This window comes from Solanum dulcamara, chromosome 1, assembly GCF_947179165.1.
Source record: "Solanum dulcamara chromosome 1, daSolDulc1.2, whole genome shotgun sequence".
In the NCBI taxonomy this organism is placed as follows: Eukaryota; Viridiplantae; Streptophyta; class Magnoliopsida; order Solanales; family Solanaceae; genus Solanum; species Solanum dulcamara.
Genome location: NC_077237.1, coordinates 33,021,564 through 33,038,715, shown reverse-complemented (window position 1 = coordinate 33,038,715; position 17,152 = coordinate 33,021,564). Strand labels below are relative to the sequence as shown.

Here is a 17,152-nt window from a genome sequence, read left to right as displayed (position 1 = left end):
GGGTTGAATCGAGGAGAAAGGCTAGAGCGATAAAACATGCAAAGAGAATATTGTAAAAGTGAGCTAACCACGGTTTAGCTTTGATACCATGTGAAATGATCTAAGCATCCAACCAAAGATGTTAAGGTGATGGTTTGAATGACTAGGAGATTATAAATTCCTCTCTTGCACAATTAATGAAGATTAAGTGTATTCTCTAGTAGAAAGACCAATCCTCTTTGTCTACAAGCTTCACCGAGGGCAAGCACAATACAAAAGAATGGAACTTACATACAACAACAACAACAACCCAATGAAATCTCACGTGGGGTCTAAGGAGGGTAAAGTGTACGCAGACCTTACTCCTACCAAGGTAGGACGGCTGTTTCCGGGAGACCCTCGGCTCAAAAGAAGCATAAAAAGCGGTCAGATAAGGGTAAGAAGTTCAAAGCGATATGGGAAAACAAATAACGAATAACACAAATAACGAAAGCGACACAGATACAATAGAGTAATCAAAGTACAAAAAGTAATAGAGAGATAATAACAGAAGTCAGAGCATAAGAAAAGAATGAAACTTACATATACACAGAAATATCAAACACCAACATCATTTCCTTTCCTCCTACAGTGCTTGAAAAATAGTCAACTTTTAGTTTCAAATGTCTCATTCATTCTTTCATTTGAGAATGAATGCGATAAGACAAATAAACCTTTTCTTCTGATGATGATAGACACAAACTGCACACCAATGCTGCAGCCCGTTTCATAAGCAAATTCATTTAGAGGGATTTTTATTTCGTTTCTTGGCATTCTTCACAAGTGCATCACAAATCTCCCTTTTTCTTTTGGAGGCAGCACTAATATTAGGATTAGTAGCAGCAACATTAGCTGATTTACTGTTGTCACCTTTGCTTGAACTCTTACCCTGAACTTCTAATGCATCCTTGACGAAGAATTTTAGCCTCCACAATGTCAATTCGCTCTACAGAAACCGCAAAAGAAACTGATAAGAATATGCAAAAGGCATATATAAATTTTTTGATTGGAGGAGATGTTCAAGTCTTATGATAACCTGAGCATCAATGTCAAGTTCCACCTCTTCTGCTGAAGCTGGAAATAGTGGGTTACTTTGTGCTACTATCTCCAGTGCCTTACTAAGATCGTCAGGAGATAACTTCGTGAGAGCTATCCCTAGATTTATCTTCTCCTCTATTGATATTTTCCTGAGGTAATGATTTCAGAATTAGCATTGGTGTCATACACGAACAGAATTAGCATTGGTGCCACAGAGAAACTAGAATCAGATGAAGTTTACAGTAGTAGGGATACAGAAAAAGGTTTAAGCATGAAGAGACCTCTCCAGTTGAATGGTGTCTAAAGATGAAGTTTTCTTCTTTTTAGTCCGGAGGTTATGTACAACACACATCCAGCACAAAGTCGGAGAGACAGATAAATTGGTAAGATCAACCCAATGCTTATTAATTATAGATGCTGGAACATTTCTACTGAATAAGAAATTGATATTGGAAAGGTGAATCTAAACCTACATTCAAATAGGAAGAGAGATGCACTTTTTACCAGGGAATTAAGTATAGAAATTGGTTTCACATATGAAACAGCACTCAAACAAAATAAAAACAACAAATCATTAAACTCCCATCTTCAACATAGTCATTCAAGCCGTTGACCTGCAAATTCTGTTGCAAGCCCAAAACTGTATATAGAAAATCTTAGCACCAAGTGAACATATCCAAGTTGACCGAGGAGAACTATACCATTTGCAGACAGAAAAAATCTCTTGGCTGCCCAGAACAGTAACCTAAACCCAATTGAATAAATTTAATACCAACTGATTAGTTTCAGCTTAAATCGAGATTAAAACAATTGTTGCATTTCACATTTCCCAGGAATCCATGAAAGTACTCGTGGATCAACACAAGCGAAAAGGAATCGGCACTAAAGAAGCCCCTGGTGTCAAAGGATCAATTTAGATGGCTAAAGAAGGAAGATTAATTATCATACTGCAATGGAGACAAAGGTCATGCTTGCCTTGGGCTTGGACACACATAATAGGCTGGCCAAGATTGTGTGGTCTCGAAATCAATGAGGAATGAATTTATCAAAAAATTACTGCAACACAGAAATGAGAGTATTTATAGGGTTAGTTATGTCATGGTGACTAAATAGCATAACATCCAATTCTATTTGTCACTTTCAAGAGCTTCTATATTTGCATATCCCAGAAAAATTCAAGATATCAAATGAAGTTCCAACTTGGTTAGTCCAGAGACAACTTGGCCCACTGAATAGCAAACAGTTCATGAGATCACATCTCACTAACACTGAAATATCAGGGAAAAATAGCCATAATTTTAAAATAAGACAGGTGGTTCTTATTGGTTTCCAAGCTTGAGAATCTCATGTTCTAATGCAAGAAGAGTATTACATAGGTACTCCCAATAGAGTTCTATAACAAATTGTATTCTGGATCTTCAGCCGAAAGACTTATACCAAGTTTTATCTTCTGCATGATGCTCTCAGCCTCTCACCAATGACACTGTAAAGTGTTGAGAATTATGGCTGGCTCAAGAGACTCTTATCTAGAACATTAGATTGTTTTTATTTCCGGAAATATCATTTCAGTATGCATCCGAGAGCTCATTCTCAGTGCTACAGAGAGGCACTGTGAAGGGGATCTATTGTCCCCAGCATTTTTATAATTGGTGCAAAATATTAACCAGTTTCCCAAACTAATCTCCATCACAACCTTGCTCAAACTAGCTTTAGCAGTACATATTTGATGTAGCCTTGTACTCATATAACTCATCTACTTTCAATGATGAGGTTACTCCACGTTTATCTTCATATTTATTATTATTAATATATAGAAGAGACTTGAAGCACATCTCGGTTGTCTTGCCAGCTTATGGACCACAGAGTAATCTGGTCATTTCTGTTAATTTCTGTGGGCCCGGAGGATATCTCTATAAATGCACAAAAATGGAGCAATGTTATTGGCCTAAAAAATAATTTACTGAAGTTGTGATACAAATATTCGGATGACTTGACTGATTTACCCCTTTGCTTACATCATTAATCATCACCATTCATCACATTGTCTTTTCAACTGACAATTCACAGTCAATTTTGTGATCCTAACTAATTGTAGCTAGAGTCCATTTGGCTAGACCATGATCTGTCTCTTTTCCTACTAAAAATATCAAAGTACTTAAGTTAATGATAGCATTATTTATTTACCTAACATTGTTTTGCCATATTACTATTTTGATACTCTTAATTAATTTTATGTCTACTTGTGTTCTAACTTTGTTTTCTAATTATCTAATACAAAAAATACTGTAATTTGTTATACGCATTTGGACAATATTTGATTGAGTTTGAAACAAAAAAAAGGTGAAATTGAAAATAAAATATTTGGAAGTTAAAGTGTGTTTGGACATGAATTTCATTTGAAATTAAAAGATGAATATTAGTGAGTGAACTTTTATTTCAACTAAAATATTTCTTGAACAAAGTTTTTCAATAATTTATCAGTATATAATGTAACTTATTGATGGTTGTTAGTCTACAGGCTGTTATCCGTGAAAAATATATCTAGTTCGTAAGGAAAGTTGCCACAAGCAGATTGAAAATTACATTTGGTAACTATACAAAAACATACCCAGTGTAATCCCACAAGTTGGTAAGGGGAGGGTGGTGTGTACGCAGACCTTACCCCTACCTTGTGCAAGATTTGTTAACTATAATTCTACAAAAGTTGAAGTCATTTATGGAGAAAGATATAATACAAGAAGAACTTCCAAATAACAAATAACGTCCGTAGCTTATAGCAACGCTCAAGTAAACAAGATAAAACTAATGGGGAAAAACAACTTTTCAAAATACCATAATAGTGAGAATAAATAAGAATGAACCTTGCTAATAATATGCAACATTGAAAGAAGTTTAATAATGATCAAGCAACAAACTGAAATACAAAAACTTATTAACATCATCTTAACTATTATTCCCTCCGTCCCAATTAATATGACTTAGTTAACTTGACACGGAGTTTAAGAAAGAAAGAAAGACTTTTGAAACCTTTGGTCTAAAATAAGTCATAGATGTTTGAATGGCTATAAATCATTTCATTAAAGATAAATGGAGATTTTGAAGCTATGTTGTTACTAAATAGAGAAATGCGTCGTTCTTTTTGCGACTTACTAAAAAAGAAAGTGAGTCATAAATTGGGACAGAGGGAGTAGTAGCATCACATCCCCTTCTCCCTCCCTGCCTATAATGTCATTGAAAAAAGGCAAATTATAGCAAGAACAAATTCGTATACAGAAGATAAACACACTTTGACTGAATCCAGATTGTTGGGTCCGTGCGTAAGCACGGGCATAGATAATCTAGTTTGGAATATATGGGACCAACATGAGTTGGTTTATGTCAATTAGGTTTAAAAATATAAAGATCTAACTTAATCAGTTTTTTATATTAAATAAAAAATGCCACCTAATCATGACATAATTTTTGAAGTTGTCATTCCAGACAAAACCTCAAACCCTGGGAGAGAGAAGCCAGGAGGCAGCAATCGTAAAAAAGAGAAAACAAATAAAGCAGATACAAGGTAGCAATTATAGATTTGAATATCAGTCATTCAACTAAACCTGCATCTTCTGACCACCATCTCTCTGAGTTCCTCCACGTGTGTATCAACTTCATAAAGCTGCGAATAGTTACATAATTTCAGACTCACCATAGGCCAGATCAAGCTCCAAATGAAAGGCAGAGGACATCGTTATGAATTATCAAAGCTTGTTTGAGAGAATTACTGATCCATCATTTTGAGCAAAGCTAAGCTTCAAGAGTAGGTTGGCTTTTACCTCGTTACACAGATCCCTGGCTAGTTTGGCATGAGCAGACTCCTGAGCAAGCTGCATATTCAGCTGGGCTTCTGCCTCCTCCTCTTCTCGTCTTTTTTCCTGGAATAAATGAAAAGATTTAAGAGATGATCATGCAATATTTACAGATAAAAATATGGAGTATTGAAACACAAGCATCATTATATTAAGAAATTACGGGAGCCATATCAAAGAACATAATTGCCCAAAGTAATAGTTACCTCCTCATTAACTTTTGGCAGAAGTTGTAACCATTTCTCCTCAAATTTTTCCAGTAATGTTTTCGCCATCAGATGAACATCACTCTTGTCATCATTGTACTTCATTGCATTCTTGAACACCAGCCTAACATCAGCACAAATCTCTCTGACATGCTTATACCCGGCACCATCCGTGGCCTCCATTTGGTTCTTTATTGTGCTAAAGTCCATGGGCCTGTCAATAATCTGATAGACAGAAATCAGTTCAACTGAAGAAATGAACCTTGAATAGAAACATTGTTTTTGCCAGAAATGGATCCTGAAATTCATAGAGAATATGCCCAGATTTAGAAACAGGTGGGATAATTCAGAACCATATCTGAGACCTCCAAAAGAAATTCCCCCAATCCCCAGCATTAAATTTCAAAACATTTCATAGCAGATAGAAGACATATAAAAGTATCACAAAAATAAGAAAATCAGAATGTAGAAAAGAATCCAAAGAAGCTTTTTAAGTTTCAAAAAAAAAAAAAAAGAACCAAAATGTTTTACCTCATAATAGTCATGCAACCCAAGTCCTTCAACATCAACTGGCTGCATAAAAGGCCAAGCCCATTTGTGCTGAGTGATCTGAAACGTACATTAAGAACAGAAATATACTATTACTATGAGGTGAATCCAGAATTCAAAAATTATCGACAAAATTGGAACTGCAAATATTAAGAATTGCCTGGCGCAATATTGTTCCAAACTGACGCATAAGCTCCTGCATCCTCTTAGCCGCAGCAGCCTCTCGGCGTGATGCTTCCTGTTGTAGCTTCTTAAATCCAGGAACATGTTTATCCTTACCTTTGTGTTTCCCTGAAGAAGTATTCTTTGAGGTGTTGGGTTGCTTTATACTTGTATTCAAGAACTTCTCAAGTTCATTCACTCTTTGTTCAAGCTGAAAGTACAGCGTCTAGCAGTTAACTCACACAAAAAATTATGGAAATTGTTTTAATACAGGAAGCAAAACCTATTAATGCACCAATGAGTGACTAGAAGTTGCAGCGATTTTGAACTAAACCTAAATTGTAGCAGTAGAGAAAGATTCCCCAAGGGATAGCAGAACTATTATCAACCAATGACTTTCAGTAGACAGAGTTTTCAAAAAGTATGAATTTGAAATTCATGAAAGTCAAAGTTAAGCAAATATTGGACTTAATTAGAAGTTTGTAAAGACATGTGTTTTAATTAAGAACATGACGGAGGGATTTCATGGGCTATAACTCCTAGTTAAGTACCACCTATGTGCACCAACAATATAAACCGATATTAAGAACTGAATGCACATTCCCAAAAAGCAGGTCTTAAAAAGTGAATTAACACCTTGGGTTTAAAGGTTAATTCATAATCTCAGCATATCGTCTTTTCTTTTTCGTTCAGACCACAGTGTAAACATTGGAAAATTAGAAAGTCTACTATGGTATCTGTGGAATAATATGGATCTGTGACTATAGTGTGGTGCTATCAAACATGACACTAATTTCTATCGTCCTATCACTTGTGCTCCAACGAACTAAGAACAAGGAAACTAAACCTTTTTTTACTGCTATGACGTCCATATCCAACTTCTAGTTTACAAGAATATCTCAAATTCTTTATATTGAAGAGACCAGCAATCAGGGAATTCTGTTTCAACTTTCAACAAGGATGTACTTCAAAGTCTGACCAAGACATCTATGGAAGATTGGAAAGACAGAGTACATATCAAATAGCATCACCTACATAAGTAGATGGACAACTGCAACAAGTGGTGAGCACATCACAAAGTTCATTAGACTGCATATGTACAGAAGTGTTGACAGTCCTTCCTTGTGAGGTCTATTCGCAACACACAAAAATTGCTAAAGATTAAAACAATTAGGGGCCAAAATTTTCTTGCAGATCATATAAACCTGGACACAACTGAATAGAAGATGGTGAACGGAAAGGACCAGTTGCTGCAGGTTATAAATACTTTGAATTCACTCCATTACTACCAAACAAAATAAGCATCTCGAAATAATAACAGAATACAGAATGCGAATTTACCTTCCTTATTAAGTCCCCCATGTCTCTGAGCAACAAGTAGGGTAATGAAAGATTTCCCCGAAATTCTTTTGGTAAGACTACAGAGGCTATATTAAATATTAGGTTACCTCATTTGCACGAGAAAATGACCAAAATGATCCTTAATCATATGATCCTTAATGAATTATAAAAGATGCTCAATTTGATCCTTTGCCCTAAAAATTAACAGATCCATAAAAAAAAAATAAGTTTAACAGTGGGTCCCACTTAAAAATAAACAGCTAAAAGCTTTCCCATTCCTCCTCATAAGCCAACGCATGAAAAGCTTGCCCTAATTTTCTCCATCTTCAACTCTTTCAAATTGCCCCATGATTTAAGCAATCAAGTCGCATTTTAGATATTACATCTATAATAAAATCAAACAAGATAATACACCAAAGCACATTCCCTGTACTCTTGCCATTAAGCAATTAGCTCTTCAATTTTTTCACTTTTTCAAGCTCACTTCCAATCTAGAGATCGACTTCGTCCCTATCTTTTTTTCTTCAACTAATGCTATTGCACAATGCTTCTATTTATTGTCAAATACTTTCAATATAATTTCAGCTTCACTCAATTTCTTTATGAATTTTGAAATCACAAACATTGATCGTAGATCAATTTTGTCACCTTAAAATAGTGTTGTGATTAGAGCTTCTGTATCTATCGTCAAATACTACAACGACGACAATGAAAAGCTTCAAGTATTGCTTCTATAAGAGTTTTTATCTCCGTGAATTGGAGCAGCTAGGAAAATTAGGGCTTCAGAAATGAAATGGGCAGAGAAACTTATTCTTTCTTGACATTTTACAACAAAAAAAAATAGAAATTTTGTATTCACTAAGAAGAAGAAAGTTTTCTTTCGATGGTTGAATTAAAAAACAAAGACGCACAAGCTCTTCAAAATAGAGCTTTTGAGAGGAAAACGTAGAAAATGAAGCGGAAGGGAAAGGGAAAGGGAAAGGGAAAGCTTTTCAGGCTCACTGTTTAACTTAACAAGGTTTTTTGATGGATCTGTTAAGTTTTTAGGGCAAAGACCAAATTGAGCACCATTTATAATACATTAACGATCATATGGACCATTATAATATATGAAATATATTAAGAATTAAAATAAAGCAAACTCTACCCATTAAGGACCATTAAGCACCTTTTATAATACATTAACAATCATATGGATCTCATTTGCACAACCAAGTTTTTATTTGATTTCTTGAGCAGCTTTTTGAAAATTGATGACTAGACTTCGTTTTTTTGCACTTAATAAAAGCCTGAATTTTATTTATTCAAATTTCAGTCTTAACTGTATTTTTTTTGTCTTAATCCTAATTATTTAGATCTCAATCACTAAGTTTCTTTGTTTTTTCCTTTCACAACTATTTAATGTGTCTTAATAGATCTGAATTATTAACTTCTTTAACAAAGTTCAAGGCATTTCAGCAGTATTGTCACACTTCGAGTCCACACCCTAGGCATTACCGGCACTCAAAAATCATTGTTGATTCTCAATCTAACCCTTAGCCTAGCTAACTCACTAAGCGAAAGACTTAACTCATAAAAATATACTCAGATGAGCACAATAAATATATGTAAACTCAAAAATCTCATTTTAAAACTCAATGCTCAAATATATATGAGATATAACTCAATATTTTCAAAACATAACTCAAATGAATAAAAGTGAATAAACTCAAGTCTGTCTGATTAGTCTATGAAGCCTCTAAATACTGACTCTGAATGGGTACGGGGACAGGCCTACGGCTACCCAAATATACTGAAAATAAAGACTGAAAAGTAAAGACTAAAGAGCGTTTCTAAATGCAAAGGGGTCTCACAAATAAGCTGGATGAGAATCTAATCTTCAATGGTGCGCTTGTTGAGGATCTCTATCACCTTTGTCTATATCATAAAACGATGCAGGTCGAATGACGTTAGTGCATGAAATATACGATATGTAAAATAGCTGAAAGTAAATTTACTCAAAATACTCAACTCAAGAACTCAACCCTGAAAATGGCTCAACTCAACAAAGCATGAAATATATGTAAAAGAATGCTTTAAGAGATATGATATAATGAATGCAACTCAGTGTATAAAAATATAATACTTATTCTTGGGGAGTTTCTCTAACCGACAACTATCATTTATGAGTTACTGATGATACAACGAACTGTTGTCATTGCCATAGCTGCCCAATACCTTGCCAGGTAAAGGGGCGCAAACTTATCTCTAGATTCAATAAAAGTCCTCTTTTGGGACCATGAAGAGTCGCGTGAATGAACGGTACGATCTTATCCTACACAGGCTACGTAATTTATGGGGTTCGAGTTGTTCTATATTCTTATCCAAATTGGTGTTCAATTTTACTCCCAAAAATATATTTACTATGCTCATATCTCAAGTGAGTGTATCAACTCAATTAACTGATTTAGAGTCCGTTTGGATGGGCTTAAAAAAAGTAACTTTTATGTATGAAGTGCTTTTAGAACTTTGAATTGCTGAAAGTTATTTTTATAAATAAGCAGTTGAGTGTTTGGATAAAAATGCTTATGTTGAAAATAAATGTTTGAATTTTAGGGTTAAAAGAATAAAAAAGGTAGTTTGGGAATTTAGTTAAAATATAAGGGATATAAAAGTAATTTTCATGGTCAAACAAAATGACTTTAAGCACTTAGAAAAAAAAAGTTAGAAATCCTAACTTTTCATTTTTGACTGACTTGAAGAACTTTATGGCTTAAAGTTAACATTAGGCAAACACGTCCAAAAGCTAAAAAGGGGTTTTAAGTTGGTTTTGATCAACTTAAAGCCCATCCAAACGGGCTCTTAGTCACTTTTGGACTTAGCTCAAAACTCAACTTTTTTCTTTAAAATAGATACAATCTCAATTCAATGAATACGGTAAAAAAACATAATTTAACTTCTTAACTCAATCTCAAAATAGATGTTTTAAATGTATTAATGCTCAACTCATGTATACTCAAAATACTCATGCTCAAAATATTAATTAAGAGACTTCTCAAACTCTTTCTCATTTAAAGATGAAAATAAATCATGCTTTATGCTCCATTAATGCAAAAAAAATATTCAGTGAAAAAACTCAATTAGGGTTCTTGGAAATGTAGACGTGAACGTTAATCTCAAGGATACAACTCATGAAAATCATCAATGTATATATATATATATAACTCAAGAATTCAATTTATGGAATTCGACATTCAAACTCAAAACTCAGCTCAGCTGAATGAAGATGTAGGTCACGTGGATGAACTTAGTCCAACGTCATGGTAAGCCTTACATGCTTGGAATAATGGTTATCTAATCTAACTCTAAGGAATTGCTTGAAACTCTTGAACCCTAGCTCTTCTGTTTCTCTTCAATTCTTGCTTTCAAAAGATTCTAAGTGTTAATGAGAGAAAAAGCACGTAGAGTACTAATACAACCTAAATTAGTCCCAAAATGTCAAGATTTTTGTTTAGAAAAGATGGAAAAGACCAAACTAACCCTCACTAAAAACTGAGATAGGGCATCTACCGGTCAAGCTTCGGTCCGTAGGAACTTCTATGGGTCGTAGAAGATCGATCATAGAAAGTCTGATGACTTTTCTAAGTCTCTAAAGTTTGGACCTACGATCCCTTTCTACGGGCCGTAGTCCTACTTACAGATCATTATGCATGTTCGTAGAATATGTACTGAGGGTTGATTTTCTGAAGTTGGGTCTACAGACCCTCCTACGGGTCGTATACCCTTCTACAATTCGTTATAGAAGGGTCGTAGGGGGCTACTGGGGAAGGGCTCTGAGGGTGGGTCTACAAGACCCTTCTATGATTTATAGAACCCACTATAGGTCGTAGACCCTTCTCATCCTTCATACTCAGTTTTCTAAGTCTCTGAATCTCTCCCACCATTATTACCTACAGTCCGTAGGTACTTCTACAGGCCGTAGAAGTCACTAGTAGGAGAGTCTAAGGAAACTCAATATTTTCTAAGTGTGGGGAGGACCTATGAGTCACACCTATGAATCGTAGAACCTTCTACGAGTTGTAGGTCCCACTCATGGTCACTGGAAAGTGACAACTTCTCAACTTCTTCTAAAATTTTCTAAGGGGAGCTAGGATATTTGGGATGTTATAATATCTCTCCCTTGGGATCATTTATTCTCGAATGTTGACCATGCTAGGAACTTTTCAAGGCATGAATTCAATGCAAGAATCTCAAATACTTAAACTCAAGAATAACTCACTCAATTACTCAAACTCAAGAAGGTACTAACTCAGAGATATGAATATGAATATTACCTTTAACATTTACACAAGGAGGGACGAATAGATGCGGGTATATGGCATTCATATCCTTCTTGACTTCTCATGTAGCCTCCTCAACACACTAATTTATTCACAAAACTTTAACTAAAGCAACTTATTTTGTCCTCAATTTACGAACTTGACGATCAAGAATTTGGACAGGAACCTCCTCAAATGACAAACTATCTTTCACTCCAATATTTTCTATAGGAACAATGAGTGAAGTATCTCCTGATGTGTCGCCAAAATAGGATATTTACGATGCTCAAAATAAGGAGTTGTTGAGTTTTCAAGGGCATTTATTTAGTTTGATATGTCCTTTTAGTTAGTTTTCAGAAAAATGGAAGTACTCTTGGGTTGATGGTACTTGGCAGGTTGACTTGAGTTTGTCAAGGTTTCACGATAACTTGAAAGGAGAACTCAAAGAACGAACTTCACCGGTCCTTGAGGGACATTGTATTGGACATGTGAAGGTGGAAGAACCATGTTTTGACCAAGTATGCATACCAAGATAGCCACACAAATAGTACTCTGGGATCCAGGGCGATGGTTAGTAAAGAATACATTCTGAGAATAGGAGGAGATGAATGAGATACGTCTAAAAATGACCAGGGGGTGAATTAGATGTTACCCAACTCGCTAGATTTTGCATGCAATACATTAAACGATATCATGAATACAATTAGCCTATTAATTTATAAGTCATGGGGAACACAATCCTAGTCTAGTCTTCATATAGTTTGCAACCTCAATCTTGTTTATTTTTTACCACATTATTATTTTGTTTATGAAACACAACCAAACCTCCTATTTTTACTTTATGCATTTTTATTTTCGGGAAGTAGCAACTACAACTGAATAGTGATAGCTAATAAAACTTGTTTCAACCTATTCCCCGTGGGTTCGACCCTGACTCTTAATTGGGTAAAATATACTGGTAACGATCATCTACAACTCTTTCGAGAGGTGTAGTTGAGCATCGCCAAAAATAGCATCGTTGCCGGGGAATACGACTTTGAAATAGTCTATTAGTTGCTAGTTCAGTTTGTAGTTCTATTTCCTAATTTTACTTTTAGTTTCTTGTTTTTGTTTTTGAAGGGAATAGATAGTGCATACCAAACACTCGTAGTACAGGTGAACCACTCCTTCCCTACGATCCTGAATTGTAAAAGTCCATTTAAAAGATAAATGCACAAGAGTGTGAGACGCAAAGGCTGAGAGAGCTTGTAGAAAACCAAGTCAGTGATGATGCTGACAACAGGGATGAACTCAATAGAGCATTGAGGGGGCAGAGATCAACGATCTATGAAATTTGACCTTATTGATGATGATGCTGATACAGATGGCGTAGGAGCTACGGGACCTATAGTCCTACCACCACTACCTCAAGGCGTTAAGTTCACTATCACTAGTACTATGTTGTAGATGTTGAACCTAAAAGGATCATTTAGTGGTGCAACAAGTGATGATGTCAACCAATACTTGATGAACTTTATCGCCACCTGCAAGTCATCTGAAGTCCCTGGGGTGAGCCAATCAGTTGTACGACTGCATATGTTTCCATTATCTCTATCTGAGGGAGCACTAAAGTGGTTGGACGACCTTCTACATAACTCAATCATAACCTTGAGAGAGCTAAGGGAAGCATTTCTTGAGAGACTTTTCCCACCATCTAAGAAGCTACAAATCAAGGACGAGATCGGTGCCCACAAGCAGCTACCTACTGAAGCAGTGCATGAGACTTGGGAGAGATTCAGACAAAAGCTAAAGTAGTGTCCAAATCACAACCTGACTATTGGGAATTTGAAGGAGTTATTTTACAAGTCTTGTAACTTTATGACCAAGACATTCATAGATGCCATTTATGGAGGATCATTTATGGCCAAGTCATTTCAGGAAGCCACAACAATCTTGGATCAGCTCACAAAGAATAACAGAGCCTGGTATACTAGAGAAAATGGTATAGGAGGTTTTGTCTTCCCACTTGAGATGTCATCAGAGCAGAAAAGAAGACAAGAGGAACGTGATCAAGAAGTAAGTCAATGAAAGAATGAGGGAATAAGGGAACAACAAGAGTTTGGGGGGTTGAAGGCAAGTAGCTAAGTCAATAAAAGGGAAAAGTAGTCACTTTTACCCTAAATGTACCCTACCTGAGCCTTAGCCTATATTACAAGCCTAAAAAGACCTATTATGATCCTAAAAAGTGTTACACCCCGTACTTTTGTACCTTGGAACGCGTTCTTAAGTCTCTTGAAAGGCTCTTACGTTTTTTGCAAGGATCGTAAGCCTTTTAAGTTTCTTAAAGCTCTTTAGGGTTACCATGTGAGCTGGATAATCTATAATACTATTAAACAACTCTAAGGAAAGGAGAATGTGATACCTCATAATAGAAAAGATTTGAATTAGGGATATAAGATTCCGGAAGAAGTTGGAGCCCAAGTAATGAGTCATAGGACTCAACTTACTTACATAAGCTACCAACTTGAAAACCTTATATACTCAAGCTACTTGAGTGCATACCAAGCTTACGTAGGAAGGATTATATAGGTTCATAAAGCAAGATGAGATTACAAACCCACGAGAAGAAAAAGAGAGCGATACATGGAAGCATAGAAGAGTGCCATGTGGCAGCAGCTGGAAGTGCCATGTGGCAGCAGTTGCAGCAAGGAGGTGGGACTCACCTGTCATGTGGCAGCCCATGAGGGATGGTGCGATGTGTTGGCCCAACAAGGGTTTGACATATGTCACCACTTGGGGCTTGACATGTGTCACCCCTCTTAAGGTGGTATATATATACATATTTGAGGAATTTTCAACTCATTCTTATCTCTTAAGTTCATCTTTATCAAAAAAAAAGATACTACAAGAAAATTCTAGAGAAAAGAAAGGAGAGAAACTTGAAGCTAGAGAGAGAGCTCGAATTTGGGAGAAAAAAAGGTGAGTCTCCAATTTTGTTTTGTGAATTAATTATCTAGGATGTACCACGATGTTATGAAGGTGTTGTTAATGAAAATTTAGGATTTGGAGCAGCCCAAAATGTTATCAAACAGTCACAAAGTTTTAGGCAAGCTAAAGGGACATCCGAGGCAAGTTTCGATGAGTTTGATGAGTTCCGGTCAAGATAAGAGTTTTCCTTTTAAATTGGAGTTTATGATGTTGTTATGAGGTATATTACATTTCTTAAATAATTTTGGAAGAGGAAAATTGCATAAGGATGCTATACACTAGAAACAAACTAAATTAAAGTCGTCGTAGTTAAATTGAAGTCGCATAGTGTGTTGTCGTTGTGGTGCAACAGTTGCAGCTGGTTGGGTGGTGTGTTGCAAGGATGTAAAGTTTTTTAAAAAGGGTGTGTGTGCTGCTAGTTGCATCCACACAACCCTCCATTTGGTATGGTTAAAGATTTTGCGAAATAAAGATTAAAAACTCTATTTTGGTATCATATTTTGGAGCTAGTTGTTTGGAGCTTATATTGTGCAATATTGAAGTGACTTACTTATAAATGTGCTGCTGGTTGTTGTTGTTGGTATGGTTGTTGATATTTTAGTAGAGTCAAAATCTCAAGAACATTGAAAATACAGGGGAAATGCTGCCTGATTTTTGGTAGCCTCAGAACTAGTAACAAACTAGTCGAGGGTAATGGATAGTGAAACGACCCAACCCCATGGGCCGCGACCGGGTGCCCAATCTGGAAACTCGCGTATAAACCTTTAAACTGTTAGTAAGCCTGTCGTATGATTACATATTAGCAAGTAAGCCTGTCGTATGATTACATATTAGCCTAACCCGTCTCCTGAGAGGCTACAACCTATTATTCATGCAACATAACACATAAGCCGGTGAGGCTATCATAGCATGTGGGATTGTCCCATTATATACATACAAGCGAGCCGACAAGGCTGCCATGACAGAGAGAACATCCCAAACATACCTCATACAAACACGATTAAGCATACATATATACATAAACCACTCCTATGCCTGCAGACCTCTAAGAGTAGTGACGATAACATATGGCGGGACAAGGCCCCCGTCGTACCTTTGAATAAATGAAAGTAAACATATACACCAAGGGTCAATACCAAAAACTAAGCTCCGATACAATGAAGCTTCTTCCAAATTGGCTGAGCGGAATCCTAAGCTGGCAGACTTCCAAAACCTGTGTCTGCACCTACGGGCATGAAGCGCAGCCCCCCTAGAAAGAGGGGGTCAGTACAACATATGTACTGAGCATGTAAGCATACAACAGTATATGAAATATTAGTGTTAAAATAGGGATGTAGGGGCAATTATAAAGTTTAGTCATTCACCGTACCTGTATCTTATAAAACAAAGTCATATATACTATTATCATGTACTATACCTGGCCTGTTCAGGGACTTGGTGTAACAATTACATCATTCTACTATCATGAGTACTTGTGTATTATTAGCATTGTGAAACGTATAGCCCGATCCATATATATAGCAAGTACCTACTGAGGAACGACGGCCCAATCTATATATCGTATAATAATGCCGAGGAACGATGGCCCTGATACGTATCTCATATACCAATACCGAGGCATGATGGCCCAATCCATATATTGCATAATAATGCCGAGGTACAATGGCCCAATCCACATATCACATAATCGTATACATGTATTATAGTATGCATGAGCAAAATAACGCGTAACCATATGTAACTACATTATCATCCGAGGCTCAACCGTGTAATCCAGTGAACCATCACTTGAAGATCAGGGTAATAGTCATCTTACGTACTCTCTAACGGTCAGTAGGACTCATATCGAGTGTAGTCTCAGGCATTAGAGGCATGTGTCAAAGCGATGCCATATAGTTTATGCAATTAGAGACTTTTACTTTTATAAAGCCTCTAACATTCCCGAGTAAATACGAGTCATGAGTTATATACAAATCTTAGGAATGGAATGACCTCCAAACTCATATCTTTCATTACTTAACCTGAAGCATGCCAAAAGAAAGGAAGAGATAGCTTCACATACCTTTTATCGAGTAATCATAACCACTCTTGGTTCATCGCCTCCTGAACCTATTTAACACGAAGGTAATACTAACATTAATAAATTTCAACTTCCCATCTTCTCAAACTATAATCAAGCATTCCTAGGAATCATTTCCTTATGCCTTTCTCAAGTAGCTTATTACTTGGTTAAGAAGTTAAAGGAAATCGAGCAGCATTTCCCCTATAACTTGCCCTATCAAAAATTCCAATTGCATCCTCAATCATTTCATCCAACCAACAACAACAATCAGTAGTTCATATACAAGTAAACCACTTCAACATTACGCAACACAAACCCCAAATAACTTGCTTAAAACTACGATACCAAAATAGGGTTTTTAATCTTTATTTCGTAAAACCTTTAAACACACGGGACGGAGGGTCATGTGGCTGAAACCATTTAGACCATGTCCTATTTAGACCATGTTCCATCCCTTCAACACATCACCCGACCCTCCAATCTGCAATACGACAACCACAACACATTACTCGATTTCGACTTAACTAAAATGACTTCATTTAGTTTGTTTCTAACTCCAAACATAATTATGCATTTTTCCTATTTCTGACTTAATTTAACACATTTAATACACTCCATAATAACATTATTAATCCAATTTGAAAGGGAAGACCTTACCTTGTT

At 36.1% G+C, this 17,152-nt stretch overlaps 1 protein-coding gene across 3 annotated transcripts; it reads right to left on the bottom strand.

Moving 5' to 3' along the window:
• Positions 1–463: 463 nt before the first annotated feature.
• LOC129903607 (transcription factor GTE6-like) lies at positions 464–8,191 on the bottom strand. Of its 3 annotated transcripts, none has more exons than XM_055979161.1 (9): positions 7,163–8,191; positions 5,820–6,032; positions 5,642–5,719; positions 5,111–5,335; positions 4,872–4,970; positions 4,656–4,714; positions 2,032–2,112; positions 1,055–1,205; positions 464–964 (listed from the first exon to the last, which is right to left on the bottom strand). In XM_055979161.1, exons 1-9 carry the CDS (start codon positions 7,181–7,183, stop codon positions 758–760), a joined length of 1,134 nt encoding a protein of 377 aa, XP_055835136.1. In that variant the 5' UTR covers positions 7,184–8,191; the 3' UTR covers positions 464–757. The 3 variants fall into 3 exon arrangements, with proteins under 3 accessions (XP_055835136.1, XP_055835131.1, XP_055835141.1); XM_055979156.1 differs by lacking the exon at positions 7,163–8,191 and adding an exon at positions 6,857–7,145; XM_055979166.1 differs by lacking the exons at positions 2,032–2,112; positions 7,163–8,191 and adding an exon at positions 6,857–7,143.
• Between the last annotated feature and the right edge of the window lie 8,961 nt (positions 8,192–17,152).

Excerpts from the sequence above, each read along its gene's own strand:
- LOC129903607 (XM_055979156.1), bottom strand. The coding sequence starts at position 6,916 with ATGCAGTCTAATGAACTTTGTGATGTGCTCACCACTTGTTGCAGTTGT. Across the intron at positions 6,033-6,856 it reads GCAGTTGTCCATCTACTTAT|CTTGAACAAAGAGTGAATGA; the intron begins GTAGGTGATGCT and ends CTGTACTTTCAG. Across the intron at positions 1,206-2,031 it reads TATGTGTGTCCAAGCCCAAG|GAAAATATCAATAGAGGAGA; the intron begins GCAAGCATGACC and ends TCATTACCTCAG.